At 36.5% G+C, this 15,265-nt stretch overlaps 1 protein-coding gene across 1 annotated transcript; it reads left to right on the top strand.

Moving 5' to 3' along the window:
* The first annotated feature begins 31 nt into the window (after nt 1-31).
* LOC124640337 lies at nt 32-14,202 on the top strand. The gene is made up of 7 exons (XM_047178052.1): nt 32-214; nt 8,303-8,401; nt 10,065-10,382; nt 11,019-11,181; nt 12,719-12,862; nt 13,199-13,403; nt 13,772-14,202. Exons 2-7 carry the CDS (start codon nt 8,332-8,334, stop codon nt 14,021-14,023), a joined length of 1,152 nt encoding a protein of 383 aa, XP_047034008.1. The 5' UTR covers nt 32-214; nt 8,303-8,331; the 3' UTR covers nt 14,024-14,202.
* Nucleotides 14,203-15,265: the final 1,063 nt, after the last annotated feature.

Below are 15,265 nucleotides of genomic sequence, written 5' to 3'. Positions count from 1 at the left end.
CGGATCTAAAACAGCTTATCTCATAGAATTGAATTTTATTGGAGTCAGTCAACGCGGCATGCGTAGTAGAATAATCGTGTGAGTGTATTCCCTGATACGAACATTCCTAACAATTTATTGTCACAAAATATATTTTTATCAATGAAAATGTGATTTGTTTGTGAAACACTTATCGGTGTTATATCGTCCTGGAACGGATACTATTTTAGATAAGGTAGGAATGAAGTTTAATGGCTTGTTATTATAAAAAAACAACGTTGACAAAAACTTGATGCGGAGAGCGTATCTCGGAGACAATGAGATAAATCATTCATTGAGCTTTACGGGGTCCAAAAAAATTATGGATTCAAACTACCTACGGAGTTGATATTAATTGAGACGCAGTATTGATCTCGCTGTGAACAGAATCCGCATCTTCTTTGAGAGTAGCATCTATGTACCTATTAGATATTCTGTTTCTAGATTCCTCACTAAAATGTAGAGCTAGCATATGGAAACGAATTCTAACGTCTTCAATAAGTATTTTTCGATTAAGTAAATGGTAAAACAGGATCTTTTCCCTACTTATTCTGAAAGATCCATAGATTTCGTTCCAAAAATATTAGATGTATGTGAACATGAGAAAATTCTCACTGCAATGCGTTGAATTATCCAAAAAAAAATTGTTTATGACAATGCGACAGCCTTCATTGTTTCGCGTGACCTCGTAAGGGTATCTCCATAATTCGCAAGAAGGTCCTACGTAGTCAATTGTCCTCCAACTCCTTGACCTTCAATCGTCTGGAGGCCGGCCATGGTGCGACTTGAGACTACAATAAACCTTGATGTAATAAATATTAGGAAAATTTCAAACACATATCTAAGTTATTAAATATAAAGCATATTTTCTGAAAGCTCTAAAGAAAGGTCCTTAGACCCAAAGTATTCACTCACAGGCAGAATTTTATGATTAGAACTAGGTACATATTTCATAAATACCGGTTCAACGAGACTCATCACTTCCTCGTCATGAGAATAGCATTTCTTCAAGGCAACTCCCATTTTTTTAATGTTTTGTGCCAGGACTTGACACCTACATTGCACTGTATTCTACTTTAAACGCCTAATGACGCATCAAGCAATTCCTCAATAATTATTTATTTGTCAGATCAAACATATATTGATAGGTACGTAGTTTTCAGGAACACAAACTGAATTTTTGATAAAACAATGCCAAACAAAATATTATTTAAGTTAATGAGGAAATTATTTAATTTTGTTGTAGACTGCTAAATAATATCTATTTATTCATAGATCTTAAAAAAAGATCTTAGAAATTATATAAAGCTGTATCTAAATTAACTGGAGCGAATTAGCTACCGAAATAGGTATTTCCGACTTGTCTGTCAGGTATTATTGGGTTATCCTAATTGAAAGTGCAGATGGTGGCGTAATGTGTTGTCTTTTCAACTGTTAAATATCAGCATCTTGTTCATAATTTATGAACGTTTCATGACAAAAGATAAGCAGGTAATTAATGCATTTCAGTTTAAATGTACCTACTAATTTGAGAGAACTGTTAATAAAGTTTAATCAGTATTGAACGGTGCGCTGCATTTTTATCTTATCATTGCCATTAAACCAACCGATATTTGGCACACACGCTTATCAATTCCATATTTAAACTGTTTTACGAAATATCAGTTTAACGTAGTATAAACTGTATAACAATGAAGATCGCATACGCCGTGCTCCTGCGCCGAAGCGTGGCAGAACAGAATATTAAATGGGAGTATTACCACAGATTACGTCATCCCCGTGAACGAGATTACGAGACGACAACACATAATTATACAGTCAACAACATTCGTTTGTCACGTATCTTTTTTTTGTCTGTCTCACTCAAAATATATGCGATGACCTGGAACTTAAAAGTTCAAATAATCCAGACGTTAGTGTAGATCTACCAATATTTCCAATTCAAACTTTAAAAGAGAGAAGAATAAAATATCTACCTAGGTATTCCAAATAAAACTCTTATCACCTAGTAAAATAGCGTGATTTACTTATCGCCTTTTGAGAAAAGGGTATGAACCAAATAAAAAAACCCGCTGAAATACGGTTTTCCAAATGGAGGTGTAACCTCAACCATTACTGGGTTTTTAATGCCTCTGAATCGAGGAAAATTCTTAGTCGGAACATTGATTCTTCCATACATTTTAAAGATCCAAGTATTTCATTTGTATTCTCAAGTGTAGGTACCGCTCAAGATGGACGTCTTCAAATTGCAATTTATACCCAAGCTGTTGACGGCAAGTGCATCTGTTGTTGGCGAGATGGTAATGGATTGTATTTCTGATCCGTCTGAGGTCGAACACCTGGTTTTATTGACGTCATCCCGTCTGACTGATGGATTTTATACTGCTTCAATACGTCAAGCAAAGGTGAAGATTGGCAGATTACTTTCGTTTCTCTTTTTAGTTCTTTCTGGAGTTAAAAATGATGATCGGAAGTATTGAAAATACGCTAAAGCTAATAATTTTCAGTAGAAGTTTGTCCGATGAAACTATCTCTATCATAATGTTCTTTAAAACAGCATTTAATTCTTTAAGAGAACTTTTACAAACTTGATCCAAATAACATAATAGAAAAAGTATCACATTCCATCTGTTTTTTATTAACGTTTCTATGCGAAAAAGTCATAAATTTAAATTAATTAAATACACCTCGAACAGTTATGTCTCAGTTGTGTTTCGATAATTAAAATTAACTGTACGAATGATGTCATGATTAACACGTCGAGGTAGACGAGACCATAATAATTGTCTATGAATAGGAGCATGAGAACATGATAGATCATTAGCTAATTGTGAGAACTAGATCTGTGAGGTGGCTATGTGCCCAAGGCCTCGACTTATGATCCCAGGTCATGGTTTGGGAATCAAATGTTTAAACTCTGGTGTTAATTACTTACAACACAACATTAACAATGGTATTAGGCAATAGATTGATGAGGTATCAGACGCTGGTGCGTCAAATAGTTGAACAAACAGTACAAATAAAATTGTACTAAATATTAGTTTAATTGTCATAAAATAGCAGCATTATATATGTATGTGATACAGAAAACATAAAGACTCGGGTTATAAAACTCATTCTATTTAAAGTTGGTAAGTAATAAGTAGAATGCTAATAAAAATAGCGGTTATTTATGGAAATACGCACATTGCGACATTCCTATTTTTTTGCCTGGGTGAATTTCAACAGGTCCAATAAAATCTTCATTTCCGTGGATTTTTTATTCTTCAACTTTAGAACAAGAAAAAATAGTGTTTACTCAAGTTTTTGATAAGATATGTAATCTTACTTAATATCTAGTAGATAGCTTAAAAAACTAACGAGATATACAAGATTAAAATTTTCATGCCACGTCGATGAAACATGCCTGCACGGCAATGAAACATGCGTCCATGGCAATGAAAGAACTTTTCACGTCGGATTTTTTCAGACAATCTTTTTCTTTCCTTTCTCTCCTCTTCCGATAGTTTCGGTTTAGGCATCTTGGCTTTCTAGAAAGAATCAATCCATTATTATGTTCATAATTAGACTGTAGTATATGTGAGTGAGTGTGTAAGTGAGTGTGTGTGCGTGTGTATGTGGAGGTGCGTACGTGTGTGTGTTTGTGTGAGTCCATGTGCATGTGTGAGATGGTGTGTGTGTGCGTGTTTGAATGTCTATCGTGTGATGGAGTGTCAAATGACAGAGAAAGTTGAGTTGTGTGTGTGTAAGTTTATCATTTTGTGAGCTGAACGTGGAAATATCTTTTGTAGTTGACTGCATAGCAATGAAAATTTTTTCATTGCCATGTATTTTTTTCATTGCCATAGCAAATTTTTACCACGGAAACTACGGAAATGAAAGCGCGGCGATGAATATCAAGGCTAAAACATCAAAAAAACAAAAATCTGTTCATAATTCACAGTAATTAACACGTCACAAATAAACATAAGATAAATGGCATTATACCGAATGATCAATTAAGAGGATAAACTTATTCAAACAGAAGTTAGACCTATCCACGACAATGAAAGAAAAAATGTCCAGCAGTAAAAAAATTGAATACTTTTATTTATGGCGCGAAAACGCAGGCACTTGCACACGTGATTCTACGTTGAACACTTGACGTCCACTAATATGCAACATTTAGCGCACAGCGGGAGGGACGCAAAACGTTAGAAAAAGCAATATTCTCAAATATGTTTAGGACATGGCGATGAATGGTAGTTCTGGGACAAACTATTTTTTATTTACCATTTGTTGTATTGTTTAAATATTTGAACAAATGTAGTCCGTAACAATACTTTAACTATTCACGAATCAAATAAAATTAGGTTTTAATATAAATAACTAATTCATTTTTATCAATAAGGTCTAGTACACATGAAGGTGACGTGTGGACAGACACGGCAATGAAAGATTTTGAGGTTTAATTATTTTTTTTGGAGAACCAATTAATCCTATTAACAAAATATTTAGTGCTACACATAGATTACTATTTCACCTACTTAGAAAAAAATATTAGAATATCATAACCATGATTTTTAGTACCGATTTCATCGATGCCACGCAATTTTTGGTCGCGGGAAATTCACCCGCCTATGAGAGCCACGATGATCAGAAACGTTATCCATAATCTTTAGCTAGCTATAGCTAGACGAAATGCCCTTTCTTGTCTTTGATAGCATCAGTCTTGCCGGACGTTCTCTGACTTTCACAACCAAGTTCGAGGATAGCAATTTTATGAATTAATGGCCTAATTTAGCCCTAATTTAGCTGTACTTACAAGATCCATATCTAGATGGCGTGGTCGAAAGGCTTAATTTACTCAGCCCATATAAGGTGATTTATAAATGCTGGGCATATCCAACATCAGCAATGACCATGACGAATAATGATGCTAACAACGTGATATAGTTATTGAATTACGTGTTTTCTCTCCCTCGCTCTAATAAAACTAATTCATTAAAACACACATAGGTAATAAACGCGGCCTTGTATTGCATAAAGTATGTTTATTCTCGCCAATAATCCACTGGAGTAGAACCTCGAGGGAAATCATTCAATATTTATCAACATAAAGTCTATTATTGTGAACGCGTAATGCGTAAATAGCAAGGATACCGATGTAGGTAGAATATACATAGGTATCTGCTTAGATATCCTTCTGTTCTGTGAAGAGTTGGGCAAAGAGTTTCCATGTAGCACAAAACGCTGCACTGTTCAAGTTGCTTACCGTTCAAATTGATTTCAGATGGTTAGGCTTCAAAAATTACTGCAAACTCCAACTAAAAGTTTTCACTGGATTTAAAATCATGCTAGCCTAAGCTTATTCCATCCCCCGATTGATTTACCTATTTATTTACCCGTACAATCTTGCTTGACGAATCTCACGCTCACACATATTATGCAGATGAGGTCATTAACGTTAACTCCGATCACCTCTGTCAAACACCTAATCTTAGAATAGATTCATGACCAATGATTTGTATTTACGGCTTCAGAAATAAACTTGCAGAATTTCATAGTAAGACTCATTTTAAATTTTAGTGTCTTTACTGAAAATCTATTAGTCAAAAGAAAATTCCTGTGCAATTTAAAACATGATATAATTTAGACAGAAACTGTTAGTTGGTAGAGGCCATGGGTAACAGAGGTGTACGTACGTAATGCTTAAATATAGGTGTCCAATAAACTTGAACAGTGACCATAGTAACGAAAAACACATCACATTCGAACTGGGTGACCTCGGCCGTGTATTGAACCAAGACGCCGATATTTTGTACCAAATACTCCAAAATATCACATACAATACATTAAATTAGTAAATAGGAATGACGTGATTGTGCATACATATATATTGATCTTATTGTATTCGGTTCATGGACATTTGATTGCAAACAAAACTAATTTGTGTTCTTTTGATCATTTTCATTAAAAGACCCGCAGTCTGCTACTATATTTGGATATTGCTCACTCAGTATTATTAATTTACAAATCTAATTTTCCGGTCTAATGGACGAGATCATAACTTAAACATGAATAATTATACATGAAAATACCTAAATATCTTGTTTATATACGCTTACCTCGAATTTGACGCGATGAGACACTCATCTTTAGTTTATTTTAGGAATGGTGACAAATAAAATCAACTGTAGTTGAAACATATCGTCGATTTATATTTATTGCACCAATCCTACCAGAAGTACATTCCTCACGTTTTCCGAGGTACGAACGTCAAACATTGCAACAGCTATTGATAGTAATTTATTATAGGAGAAGGTGTTTATTAATTATATGCTGTAGCTTTCCCATCATATTTTTTGTTATAAAATGGATCTTCACTACATAGTATAAAACAAAATCGCTTTTTCTGTCCCTATGTCCCATTTGTACGCGTAAATCTTCAAAACTATGCAAACGATTTTCATGCGGTTTTTTTTTAATAGATAGAGTGATTAAAGAGGAAGGTTTATATGTACATCCATTAAATAGTAGGGAAATAGGTACTGATATCCCGTGCGAAGCCGGAGCGTGTCGCTAGTAATGAATAAATTCAGCCACAGTACTACTACTACTTATCACCAAGATCTAGCTCGATCTTCTAAAAATCCATACTTTCGGTCTGAGATTAAACGCATTTTGAATATTAAAAGCAACACGTTTTATAACATAACTTTTGTCCAATAAATAACTCATGAACGTCTGGCTAGTTGTGTTGGTATTTCCTGTTGCTATATCTAGAGTATATTTCCCCATGATTAACTGACCAGTCCCTGTGCCCTTGGACCTTTATCATTCATTTATAATTCTGGAACAAACTGACGCCCGAACAAGCATCCAAACGATATCTCAAACAGAGACAAAAATGATTAAAAAATCTATGCGCATCATCAGCCACCCATGGTGGCTCTCTATATCAGTTTAATGATAAAGGTACAGATTTTTAATCCTTATATACGTTCATAGTACGTATTATGTAGGTCTGTTTGGAGAACGGAATATGGCTTAATTTATAAATAAATAAAAAATCTAATTGAATAAAAAAACTGTTGCGGGCTAATATCTCAAGATCGGTCACGCTGCTGAAATCTAACAATAAACTTTCAAAAATAACTATAGTTCTTTCTAATAATAGGCTTCTTAACGGTGTGTACGAATCAAATAATGTCTGGAATTTAAAACAATACGTAATATTACGTGTTAAAACAATAAGTATTTCCTGCTTCAACTTCAATAGAAATGGAATTTCCCTTTTGTCATCTCTATATTATAGATAGAGTTAGAGTTGTTAAAGTTAAAGACTGAAAAACATAATACTAGTTTCACGAAAATTTTGGAAAATTAATGACTTTTCCAATACAGGCTACAGTCAGATACTTCAATAAAGATTAGAAAGAAAAGCTTCTGTGTATCGTGCCACGTTTTCCAGAACCATGCATAAACATTGACGACATTAACAACAAGGATACCAAACAGCCTTGTGGTTAACGCCATTTCGTACAAACGTAGTGCGATAAAAATAACCCAGTGTGCGAAACAGTTAATTTAAAACCACCATAGGCGTCAATTGTGTTCAACGTAGTCGATACTCATTACTCGACAACTGTCCTACATTCGGCAAAACACGAAGTTTCGTTACCATAAGGAATAACCACATTAATTGTGATCGTAAATTCTCGTCTCTAGGGACTACCGAATCCAATACGCTAATTGGTAGACAGTAACAAATGGCTGATGAGCTGATCTACTTAATAAAGTAATATGAATAACAGCGTTAGTTGGCGTGTCAAGCTGAAACTGCCAATTAATCGGTGTCCTAAATTCGCACACTATTGTACAGAGGAAATTCGGGAAACATTAAATTGCCTGATTCTAAAACGAACATGGAGTAACCTCAAGTATATTTGGTAACTAGCCGTTTTCCCGTGATTTCACCCGCGTCCCGTGGGAGCTACTGCCCGCACCGGGATAAAATATAGCCTATGTTACTCGCAGATAATATAGCTTTCTAATGGTGAAAGAATATTTAAAAACGGTCCAGTAGTTTTTGAGTTTATCCATTACAACCAAACAAACAAACAAAGTTTTCATCTTTATAATATTAGTATAGATTAAATATCTTAAAATATTTTTTCACAGGACATCTATATAACCCCATTTAACAGCTATACCATTGTAGTCTATAGACTACACCAACAACGATAATTACGATAACGATTGCCAATTCCCTTCAATAATGATTTCCAATATAATTTTCCAGAGTTGCCATGACCATGGAGTGAAGCGAATATGACGATACTACTGTATGACTACTACGACTTGGAGGAGAAGTCCTCCAAGCAACTCAGCGTATGGAAAGGTGAGGAAAATCGAATTACAGTCCAAGTTTTAGTTTTAATCCAAGCCAAGAAAAATTGTACTGCGGTTTGTTCGAAAGAGATACCGCGGCCCTGGTACATAAAAGGCCTATGACGAAACACGACGGTTTTCGCTGCTAACCCACAGCGGGAGGGGTCATTTGATGATTTTTGACGTCTTTAAAAAAAAGCCAAGAAAAATTGAGGCCTGTAGCAAAAATATGAAAAGTTTTGAATATATGTACATTTATAAACTTCTTTCTACTCAGAAGAAAATAGAGACTGCGAAAAGTGTCTGTTCTGAGGTCTGAGGGACCCATTTTTAGCCTGAGTAGGTAAGAGCGGAACTTACTATTTATATGGGTTTTTGAGGGTTTTCCAGTACTGCGCTAAGCACATTTTTTTGCAATACGCTATTTTACTAACTTTAAAGATAAGTATCGTTATCTTTACCTATCGTTAAACGTGAGTCAATAATGCATCAGTGAACTAGTTTTTGAAATAAGTAGACATATAAGATAAGATACGTATGGACTAAAAATACTTTCGATTATATCGTTACTGACACTAAAACACCAGGCTTGTATAAACATACAAGTTATTTATGGTTTATATCCAATAAACTGACACAAACGAATAAAACGAACAATAAACTGTGTTCGGAATTCCTATAAATAATAACATGATTTCATTGAAATATAAAAATGGTCTACTGTCTTCAAACACAGACTTCGCCAAACGAGAAAATAAACATAGCTTTATTTCACAAGCGACCCGTTCTAGCAGATCTAGCACTTCGCTGCCAAAGTGCTAATCCAGAGTCAAGAGAATGAGTTCATCTGTTTGCCGTGAAAATTAGCGGAATATTAAAGACTAATCGTAAAGTCAATCAGCCGGATAACGAGCGTGTCGAGTATGTACTCATCATATAATGTACTCATCGGTTATCGGTCTTATGTCAGAATGACCTCACGTCTGCCCGCACCACACCTTTTTGAGACCGGTTTAATTCAAAACATTAAAAAAACTTTGTGTTACAATGGAAGTGACTCCGAATTGATATTGATTTACGTTCTATATTTCTGGATCCTGTATAATACCTAATGCAACTTAACGATTCCCAAACTTCCCCCACCAAATACTTCTAATTCTAGGTGTTGTCTAGTCAAAATACATCTTTGCAGTACTTCGGAGGTACCCGTACGTCACTCAAGTTGCCTAAGCGATTCATTCTACGCACTCAGATTTACTTAACCCTATCCGACTATTGATTTCTTTTTATTTTATTATTACAATTTTGTTTGTATTTATTCAACCAGGGGCCCGATTCTCCTAATTTTACTTAAGCGTTTGCGTTGTTTTTACTTAAGCTTTGAAATAAACGTTTTTATTCTTTTCTGTCATTCAATAATTAATCATTTTGTCTGCAAATGATTTACGATTGCAATATGATTGTAGAGCAAACTACCGTATATACCAAAATCACCAAAATAGCAGACCAATCGCAAACCAATCGAATGTCGTTGGAATACGATTGGTCTTATATTACCTAGTAGCAGAAACTGCTATTGCGATCATATTGCGAGTAAACTATTCGATTTTTACATTATTTACTTAGGAGAATCGGGCCCCAGTAGTAATAATGCATATTTTTTTCATTTCCAGCATGGCACTTAATCCTGTACGTTTGTGCTGCCGTTTTCGGCATCACAAATTACGTGTTTCTACAAAATACGATGCAGTTGGTGGATGGCAATTGCGTTTTATATCCTCGTCAACTAGAGTTCCGAGTAGTGGAGCTTCCCGAGGCTGCAAACCCTCAAAACTATAATGAATACCATGATTTAACTAAGAATGCAACTGACGATGCTCAAGGGAATGGACCCGTCCAGAATGATGACAGTGGGAAGGTTAAGAGAGAGACTCCTGACAATGACACGGCTGTAACTGAAACTCTAGCAGTAGATAGCGAGATATTTACTGGTGAGTGTACAATAATAGTAGTTAGTCACAGGTATAAACAGTCTGTAGACTGAATCATGAATAATAATCAACATTTTTAAAATGTGTAGACGACTTAAAGTTTATGCAAATACCTAGTGGCATAACAGGCACATGATTGTTCATACTCAATTTGGAATCATTATTTTAAAATTCCTATAACTTCTTCTTTCCCTATTTTTAAGTCTTTTGTATTTTCTGATCAAGGACCTGTGTCACATCACGTGGGTATACCATGGATTACTCACTTCTCAATAACACTCTTCGAGAAGAGGAAAATAAAAAGTAACTGTACCAATTGTCTGATTTTCATCAAGTGTGGATTTTTTTAGACTTAGGAATCATTACTAACTAACTGTGAGGCAAATTTTACTAACGTTTTTTTTTTGCTTTTGGATTTGATCGTGATTAATTAGTTATCTAAGTGAACTTGATAGATAGATTTTAGTGAATAATCAAATGCCTACTCGTAGCTGCATGGTTTGAATTTAAGGTACAATTCTGCTAATATATCTTAGGGCTCATATATGAGATAATTTTCAAAATAAAATATAGGTATCCCTTCCTGAGTCATTTATGTAATCTTGCAATTAATTTTCCTTTACAAACTGATTTCAGAAAACAAAACGCATCGCTTAGTACTGGACGTGTCGAGGACGTTGTTTGAGACGAACAATGACTGTGACTTCGCCGAGTATACGCCATTGATGTCCATGATCTTCGCAGCAGTTTGGATCACTATGTTCACCATGTGTCCTCGGGGAGGCCGCGCCCGAGCTGGGTACGTATTACGACAAATTTTAAATAGGAAATATATAGGGAAAACAGCAACAAGGAAAATAGCAATGGTAGCGGTACTATATTTTTATTAGTAGACGACTCTTAGGTAGTTAATTTATTTATAAACACATACATGTTGTAGCGGCCCACAAATTAAGCAGACCGCCAACCTTATTAATGTCGAATTAATATGGTATAGTAAGTTCAACTCAGTCTTGCGCGCTGCCTTATGTGTGGGTAACCCTTGTACATACACAGTGACTTTGTGTGCGTGACAAGAGGTACAGTCGGGTACAAATACAGTTATTTAGGGGTTGTATACGGCTGTTTAAAGTACAGTTATTACGTAATTTAGTTTATTTATTTATAATGATTCTGTATCGCTACTTGAAAAATCAAATGATGAATTTTCGGATTCGCTACTTTCACCAATGTTAATTATAAATTCTGACTCCATGTCAAAATGTCTATAGTATTCTTCTTTTTTCTTTTGTACATGTCGACAAGTATTACCCAACATCCCTTCATCAATTTGACTTAAACGTTCATTTATGAGTTTCATTATTTCCGTCTTATTTTGGTCGACATTATGCGAAGCAATATAATTTTTTAAAATTCCCCACACATTTTGTTTCCATTATTATACTAAATTATAGGTCTTTTACATTCTTAGTCCACACATTTATTTATTGTCCGCGTACCCCGAGCTAGAAAATATGTAAGGAGTATTTAATTCATCTTAGATATTTCACTTCATTTATTTCTTAGATACTGTCAATGTCAATTTGAAAAGCCGTATGAGAAAATAATGATAAACTGTAAAATGTAATAATAAAAAGCTTTGAATGTTGTTTCATTTTTTTGAAACGCTACCTGACTCCTTAAAACATTTTCTCCGTGAAGAACTAGACATTTTCGTAAACGACTGTACCCATAACAAAAAGCGATAAGAACACGTCATGCTCGGACGACGTCACTGTCACACGAATGAAAGTTGTATATTTACAAGCCGACGCACACATAGGGCCGCGCGCAAATCTGAGTTGAACTATCTATAAGGGATTGATCCCGCGCAAACCTGAATTTCGAAACTGATTAATCGATTCTCTGTCACAAGTTCTGTATTCATAAATGGTTCGCGATAATTTACTAAACAAATAAAATATTGGAATCATTCAAATTCTGGACAAGACAATTAACAACAAACAAGACACGTCGTATTTGGAACAACATGGAATTGGGCTCACTGGCTGGCAATTGTCCAATGAGGTCACAATACGGAAGATTTAAAAAGTCTTGTTAACTTGATGTCAGAATTGTCAGATAATTAAACGCCGCCGTTAATTAAAAGATAAACACATCTTTCAAATGGCAGCTAATTTCTCAGTAAAATTAATTAACTAAGTACAGAGAGAACCAAAATAACGAGTTTTTTTTAGTGTGAGCAATGGTGCCGCACAAATAAGATTTAAGGTCCGAAGGCAAGAATTTGTACCTACTGATGCTTACCTACTTATATTACTCTTTATATTTTTCAGATTACCTCAACCATGGCGCATCCTAGCCCCAGCGCTATTGTTCGCGCTAGTGATGGTGGGCGTAACTGGTCACAGCTTCACTTTGACCAACGGAGGCTTGCACGCATTCTGTGCAGCCTTCTATGACGTCAGTAATTCTACTACGTGAGTACCTATTCTTTACCATGATTTGTAGGTATGTAGGTAAAATCCTTATAAACGATGAAGAATCTTTAGTTGAAAATCGTTTGAAATTGTGAAAACAACCAATTTTACCCCCCTTAACACGCCACGTTTTAAATATTAGGAAAGATTATTATATGCCCGATTTCTATGTAGATATTTATTTATTTCGGTAACTGAACCAGTGGCCGATTTGACCAATGGCTTTCATGGTATCCTTTAGTTATCATTACAATTTCATTATACAACCCACCCTTAAATGACCGGGTTTAGAACTAGAGTAGAATTCCTTAATTTACAAATCATAATTCGTTGCAGGTGTTCATCAGCAGACCCGTTCTTAGAGTTGCGATGGAACGCGACGTGGGGCTTCAGCAGCCGTGCGGCGGCTACCCGGGCCGCCAGCGCCGGCGTGCTGGCGAGCTGGGCGTGTGCGGCGGCGTTGCTGCTGGCGCGGTGCCTCGCTGCCCCCGACTTCGTGCTCAGGCGCACTGATGTTTATCTTACTAAGGACCCGCAACAGGTTACGTTTAGTTCCTCCTGCTTCCTTTGCATTTTCTAGATTATGTTACAAATTAAAACTCTAATTATGAAATGAAGTCAATGAAGACTAATTAGAATTAGACAATCTATTACAATTCACGCACCACCCATTCTAACTCCAGCAGCTAATAGAAATATATCTCTTAATGTGACTAGATTAAGGGACAGATTCAGGAGGCATTACTTCTACCACCACTAGTAGCTTGGTCCCTATACCCGATGTCGGTAGTCACCAATTTATTTCATTTGTACTTTGAATATATGAATATTTAATCATTTAGTGTAGGTATAGAACTGTTGTTCACAAGCCTAATGGCTTGTTGATTGTCATCTTTAACTTATTTACAGAAAGTCATACCACACCTGCTGAAGAGTCAAAAGTATCATCAAAGGTCTAACCAAAGTTCTCCGAGCAAACGTGACAACGCATCGATGCGGTCTGAGCCCACAGTGACCACTGAGCTGGTGACTGCCTCCGTGGAGCAGGGCCAGGACTCCGTCCCCACCTCTCTCATTGTCACCCCAGTCAAGACGCCGAGGGACACTGAAGATATCGAGATGACGTACACATCACAAGAACGCATTGATAAACATGAATAGATTTATTTGTTATGATTTCCATTAAAACTCTACTCAATTGATTTCTAGATTTTTTTGAAGTCATTGCAGATGGTTTTAAAAGTATCATGTGTCTGACAAGACACACGCTTATTTTAAGTTTAGGTATTAAATATTTTATTGTTGGACAACAGATGTAATGAAACACTTTAATAAGGAAACTGGTATTTTATTTCAAGCCTGACCCCTGATCCCGCTGTCTTTTGTTCTAGTGACGACGACGTATATCGATATAGGTAAGGATATGTAGCCGTAGGTACCTATGCTAACCACAACAGACGTTAACCAGAACCACGAATATGTGGTTCGGATCCTCAGGGAGGAAGGTTCGAGATTCTGTAACATGAAGCGTAAGAGCAAGAAATCAAAGCTTTCGGAAGAGACATTAGGGCTTATGAAGAAACGACGTGAAAACCCGCCTGTCACTTCGTCAGCTAAGCGGGCTCTAAACCAAGAGATCAACAAGCACGTACGACGCGACCTCCAGTGCTCCAATACTCTTGACATTGAAAGAGCAATTGAGCTGAATCGGGGGTCAAAGGTGTTCGTACAATCTCTTGGAAGAAGCCACTTGACGAAGCTGACCACAACAAGTGGAGAAGTCGTTTCTTCGGTGCCGGCAGTTCTTTCGGAAGTGGAAAATTTCTATGGCCGGTTATACGCATCGCATGCATCTCGACCTGATCCCGGAAATGAAGATTCTAGAGCCACATTAACACGCCATTTCACCGAAGACCTGCCAGAAGTCAGCAGTGGTGAAATCGAGATCGCTCTGAGACAGCTCAAAAATGGAAAAGCCCCTAGCGAGGATGGCATTACGACAGAGCTATTAAAAGCAGGAGGTAAGCCCGTACTGGGGGAGCTCCAGAAGCTTTTTAATGCCGTCCTGTTTGAAGGGAGAACTTCAGAGGCGTGGAGTAAGAGTGTGGTCGTCTTGTTCTTCAAAAAGGGAGTCAAAACCCAGCTGAAGAACTATCGACCCATTTCCCTTCTAAGCCACGTCTATAAGCTGTTCTCAAGAGTGATCACGAACCGACTTGAGCGAAGTCTCGACGAATTCCAACCACCGGAGCAGGCTGGGTTTCGGAGCGGGTACGGCACCATAGACCACATCCATACAGTGCGGCAGATTATACAGAAGACCGAAGAGTATAATCAGCCCCTGTGTCTAGCATTTGTAGACTGATGAGAAGGCCTTTGACTCGGTTGAAATCTGGTCTGTTC

Source organism: Helicoverpa zea, chromosome 20, assembly GCF_022581195.2.
Source record: "Helicoverpa zea isolate HzStark_Cry1AcR chromosome 20, ilHelZeax1.1, whole genome shotgun sequence".
Classification (NCBI taxonomy): domain Eukaryota; kingdom Metazoa; phylum Arthropoda; class Insecta; order Lepidoptera; family Noctuidae; genus Helicoverpa; species Helicoverpa zea.
The sequence above is the reverse complement of the archived record's forward strand: the minus strand, read 5'-3'. Positions and strand labels throughout refer to the sequence as shown.

Excerpts from the sequence above, each read along its gene's own strand:
- LOC124640337 (XM_047178052.1), top strand. The coding sequence starts at position 8,332 with ATGACGATACTACTGTATGACTACTACGACTTGGAGGAGAAGTCCTCC. Across the intron at positions 8,402-10,064 it reads GCAACTCAGCGTATGGAAAG|CATGGCACTTAATCCTGTAC; the intron begins GTGAGGAAAATC and ends TTTCATTTCCAG. Across the intron at positions 11,182-12,718 it reads GGAGGCCGCGCCCGAGCTGG|ATTACCTCAACCATGGCGCA; the intron begins GTACGTATTACG and ends TATATTTTTCAG.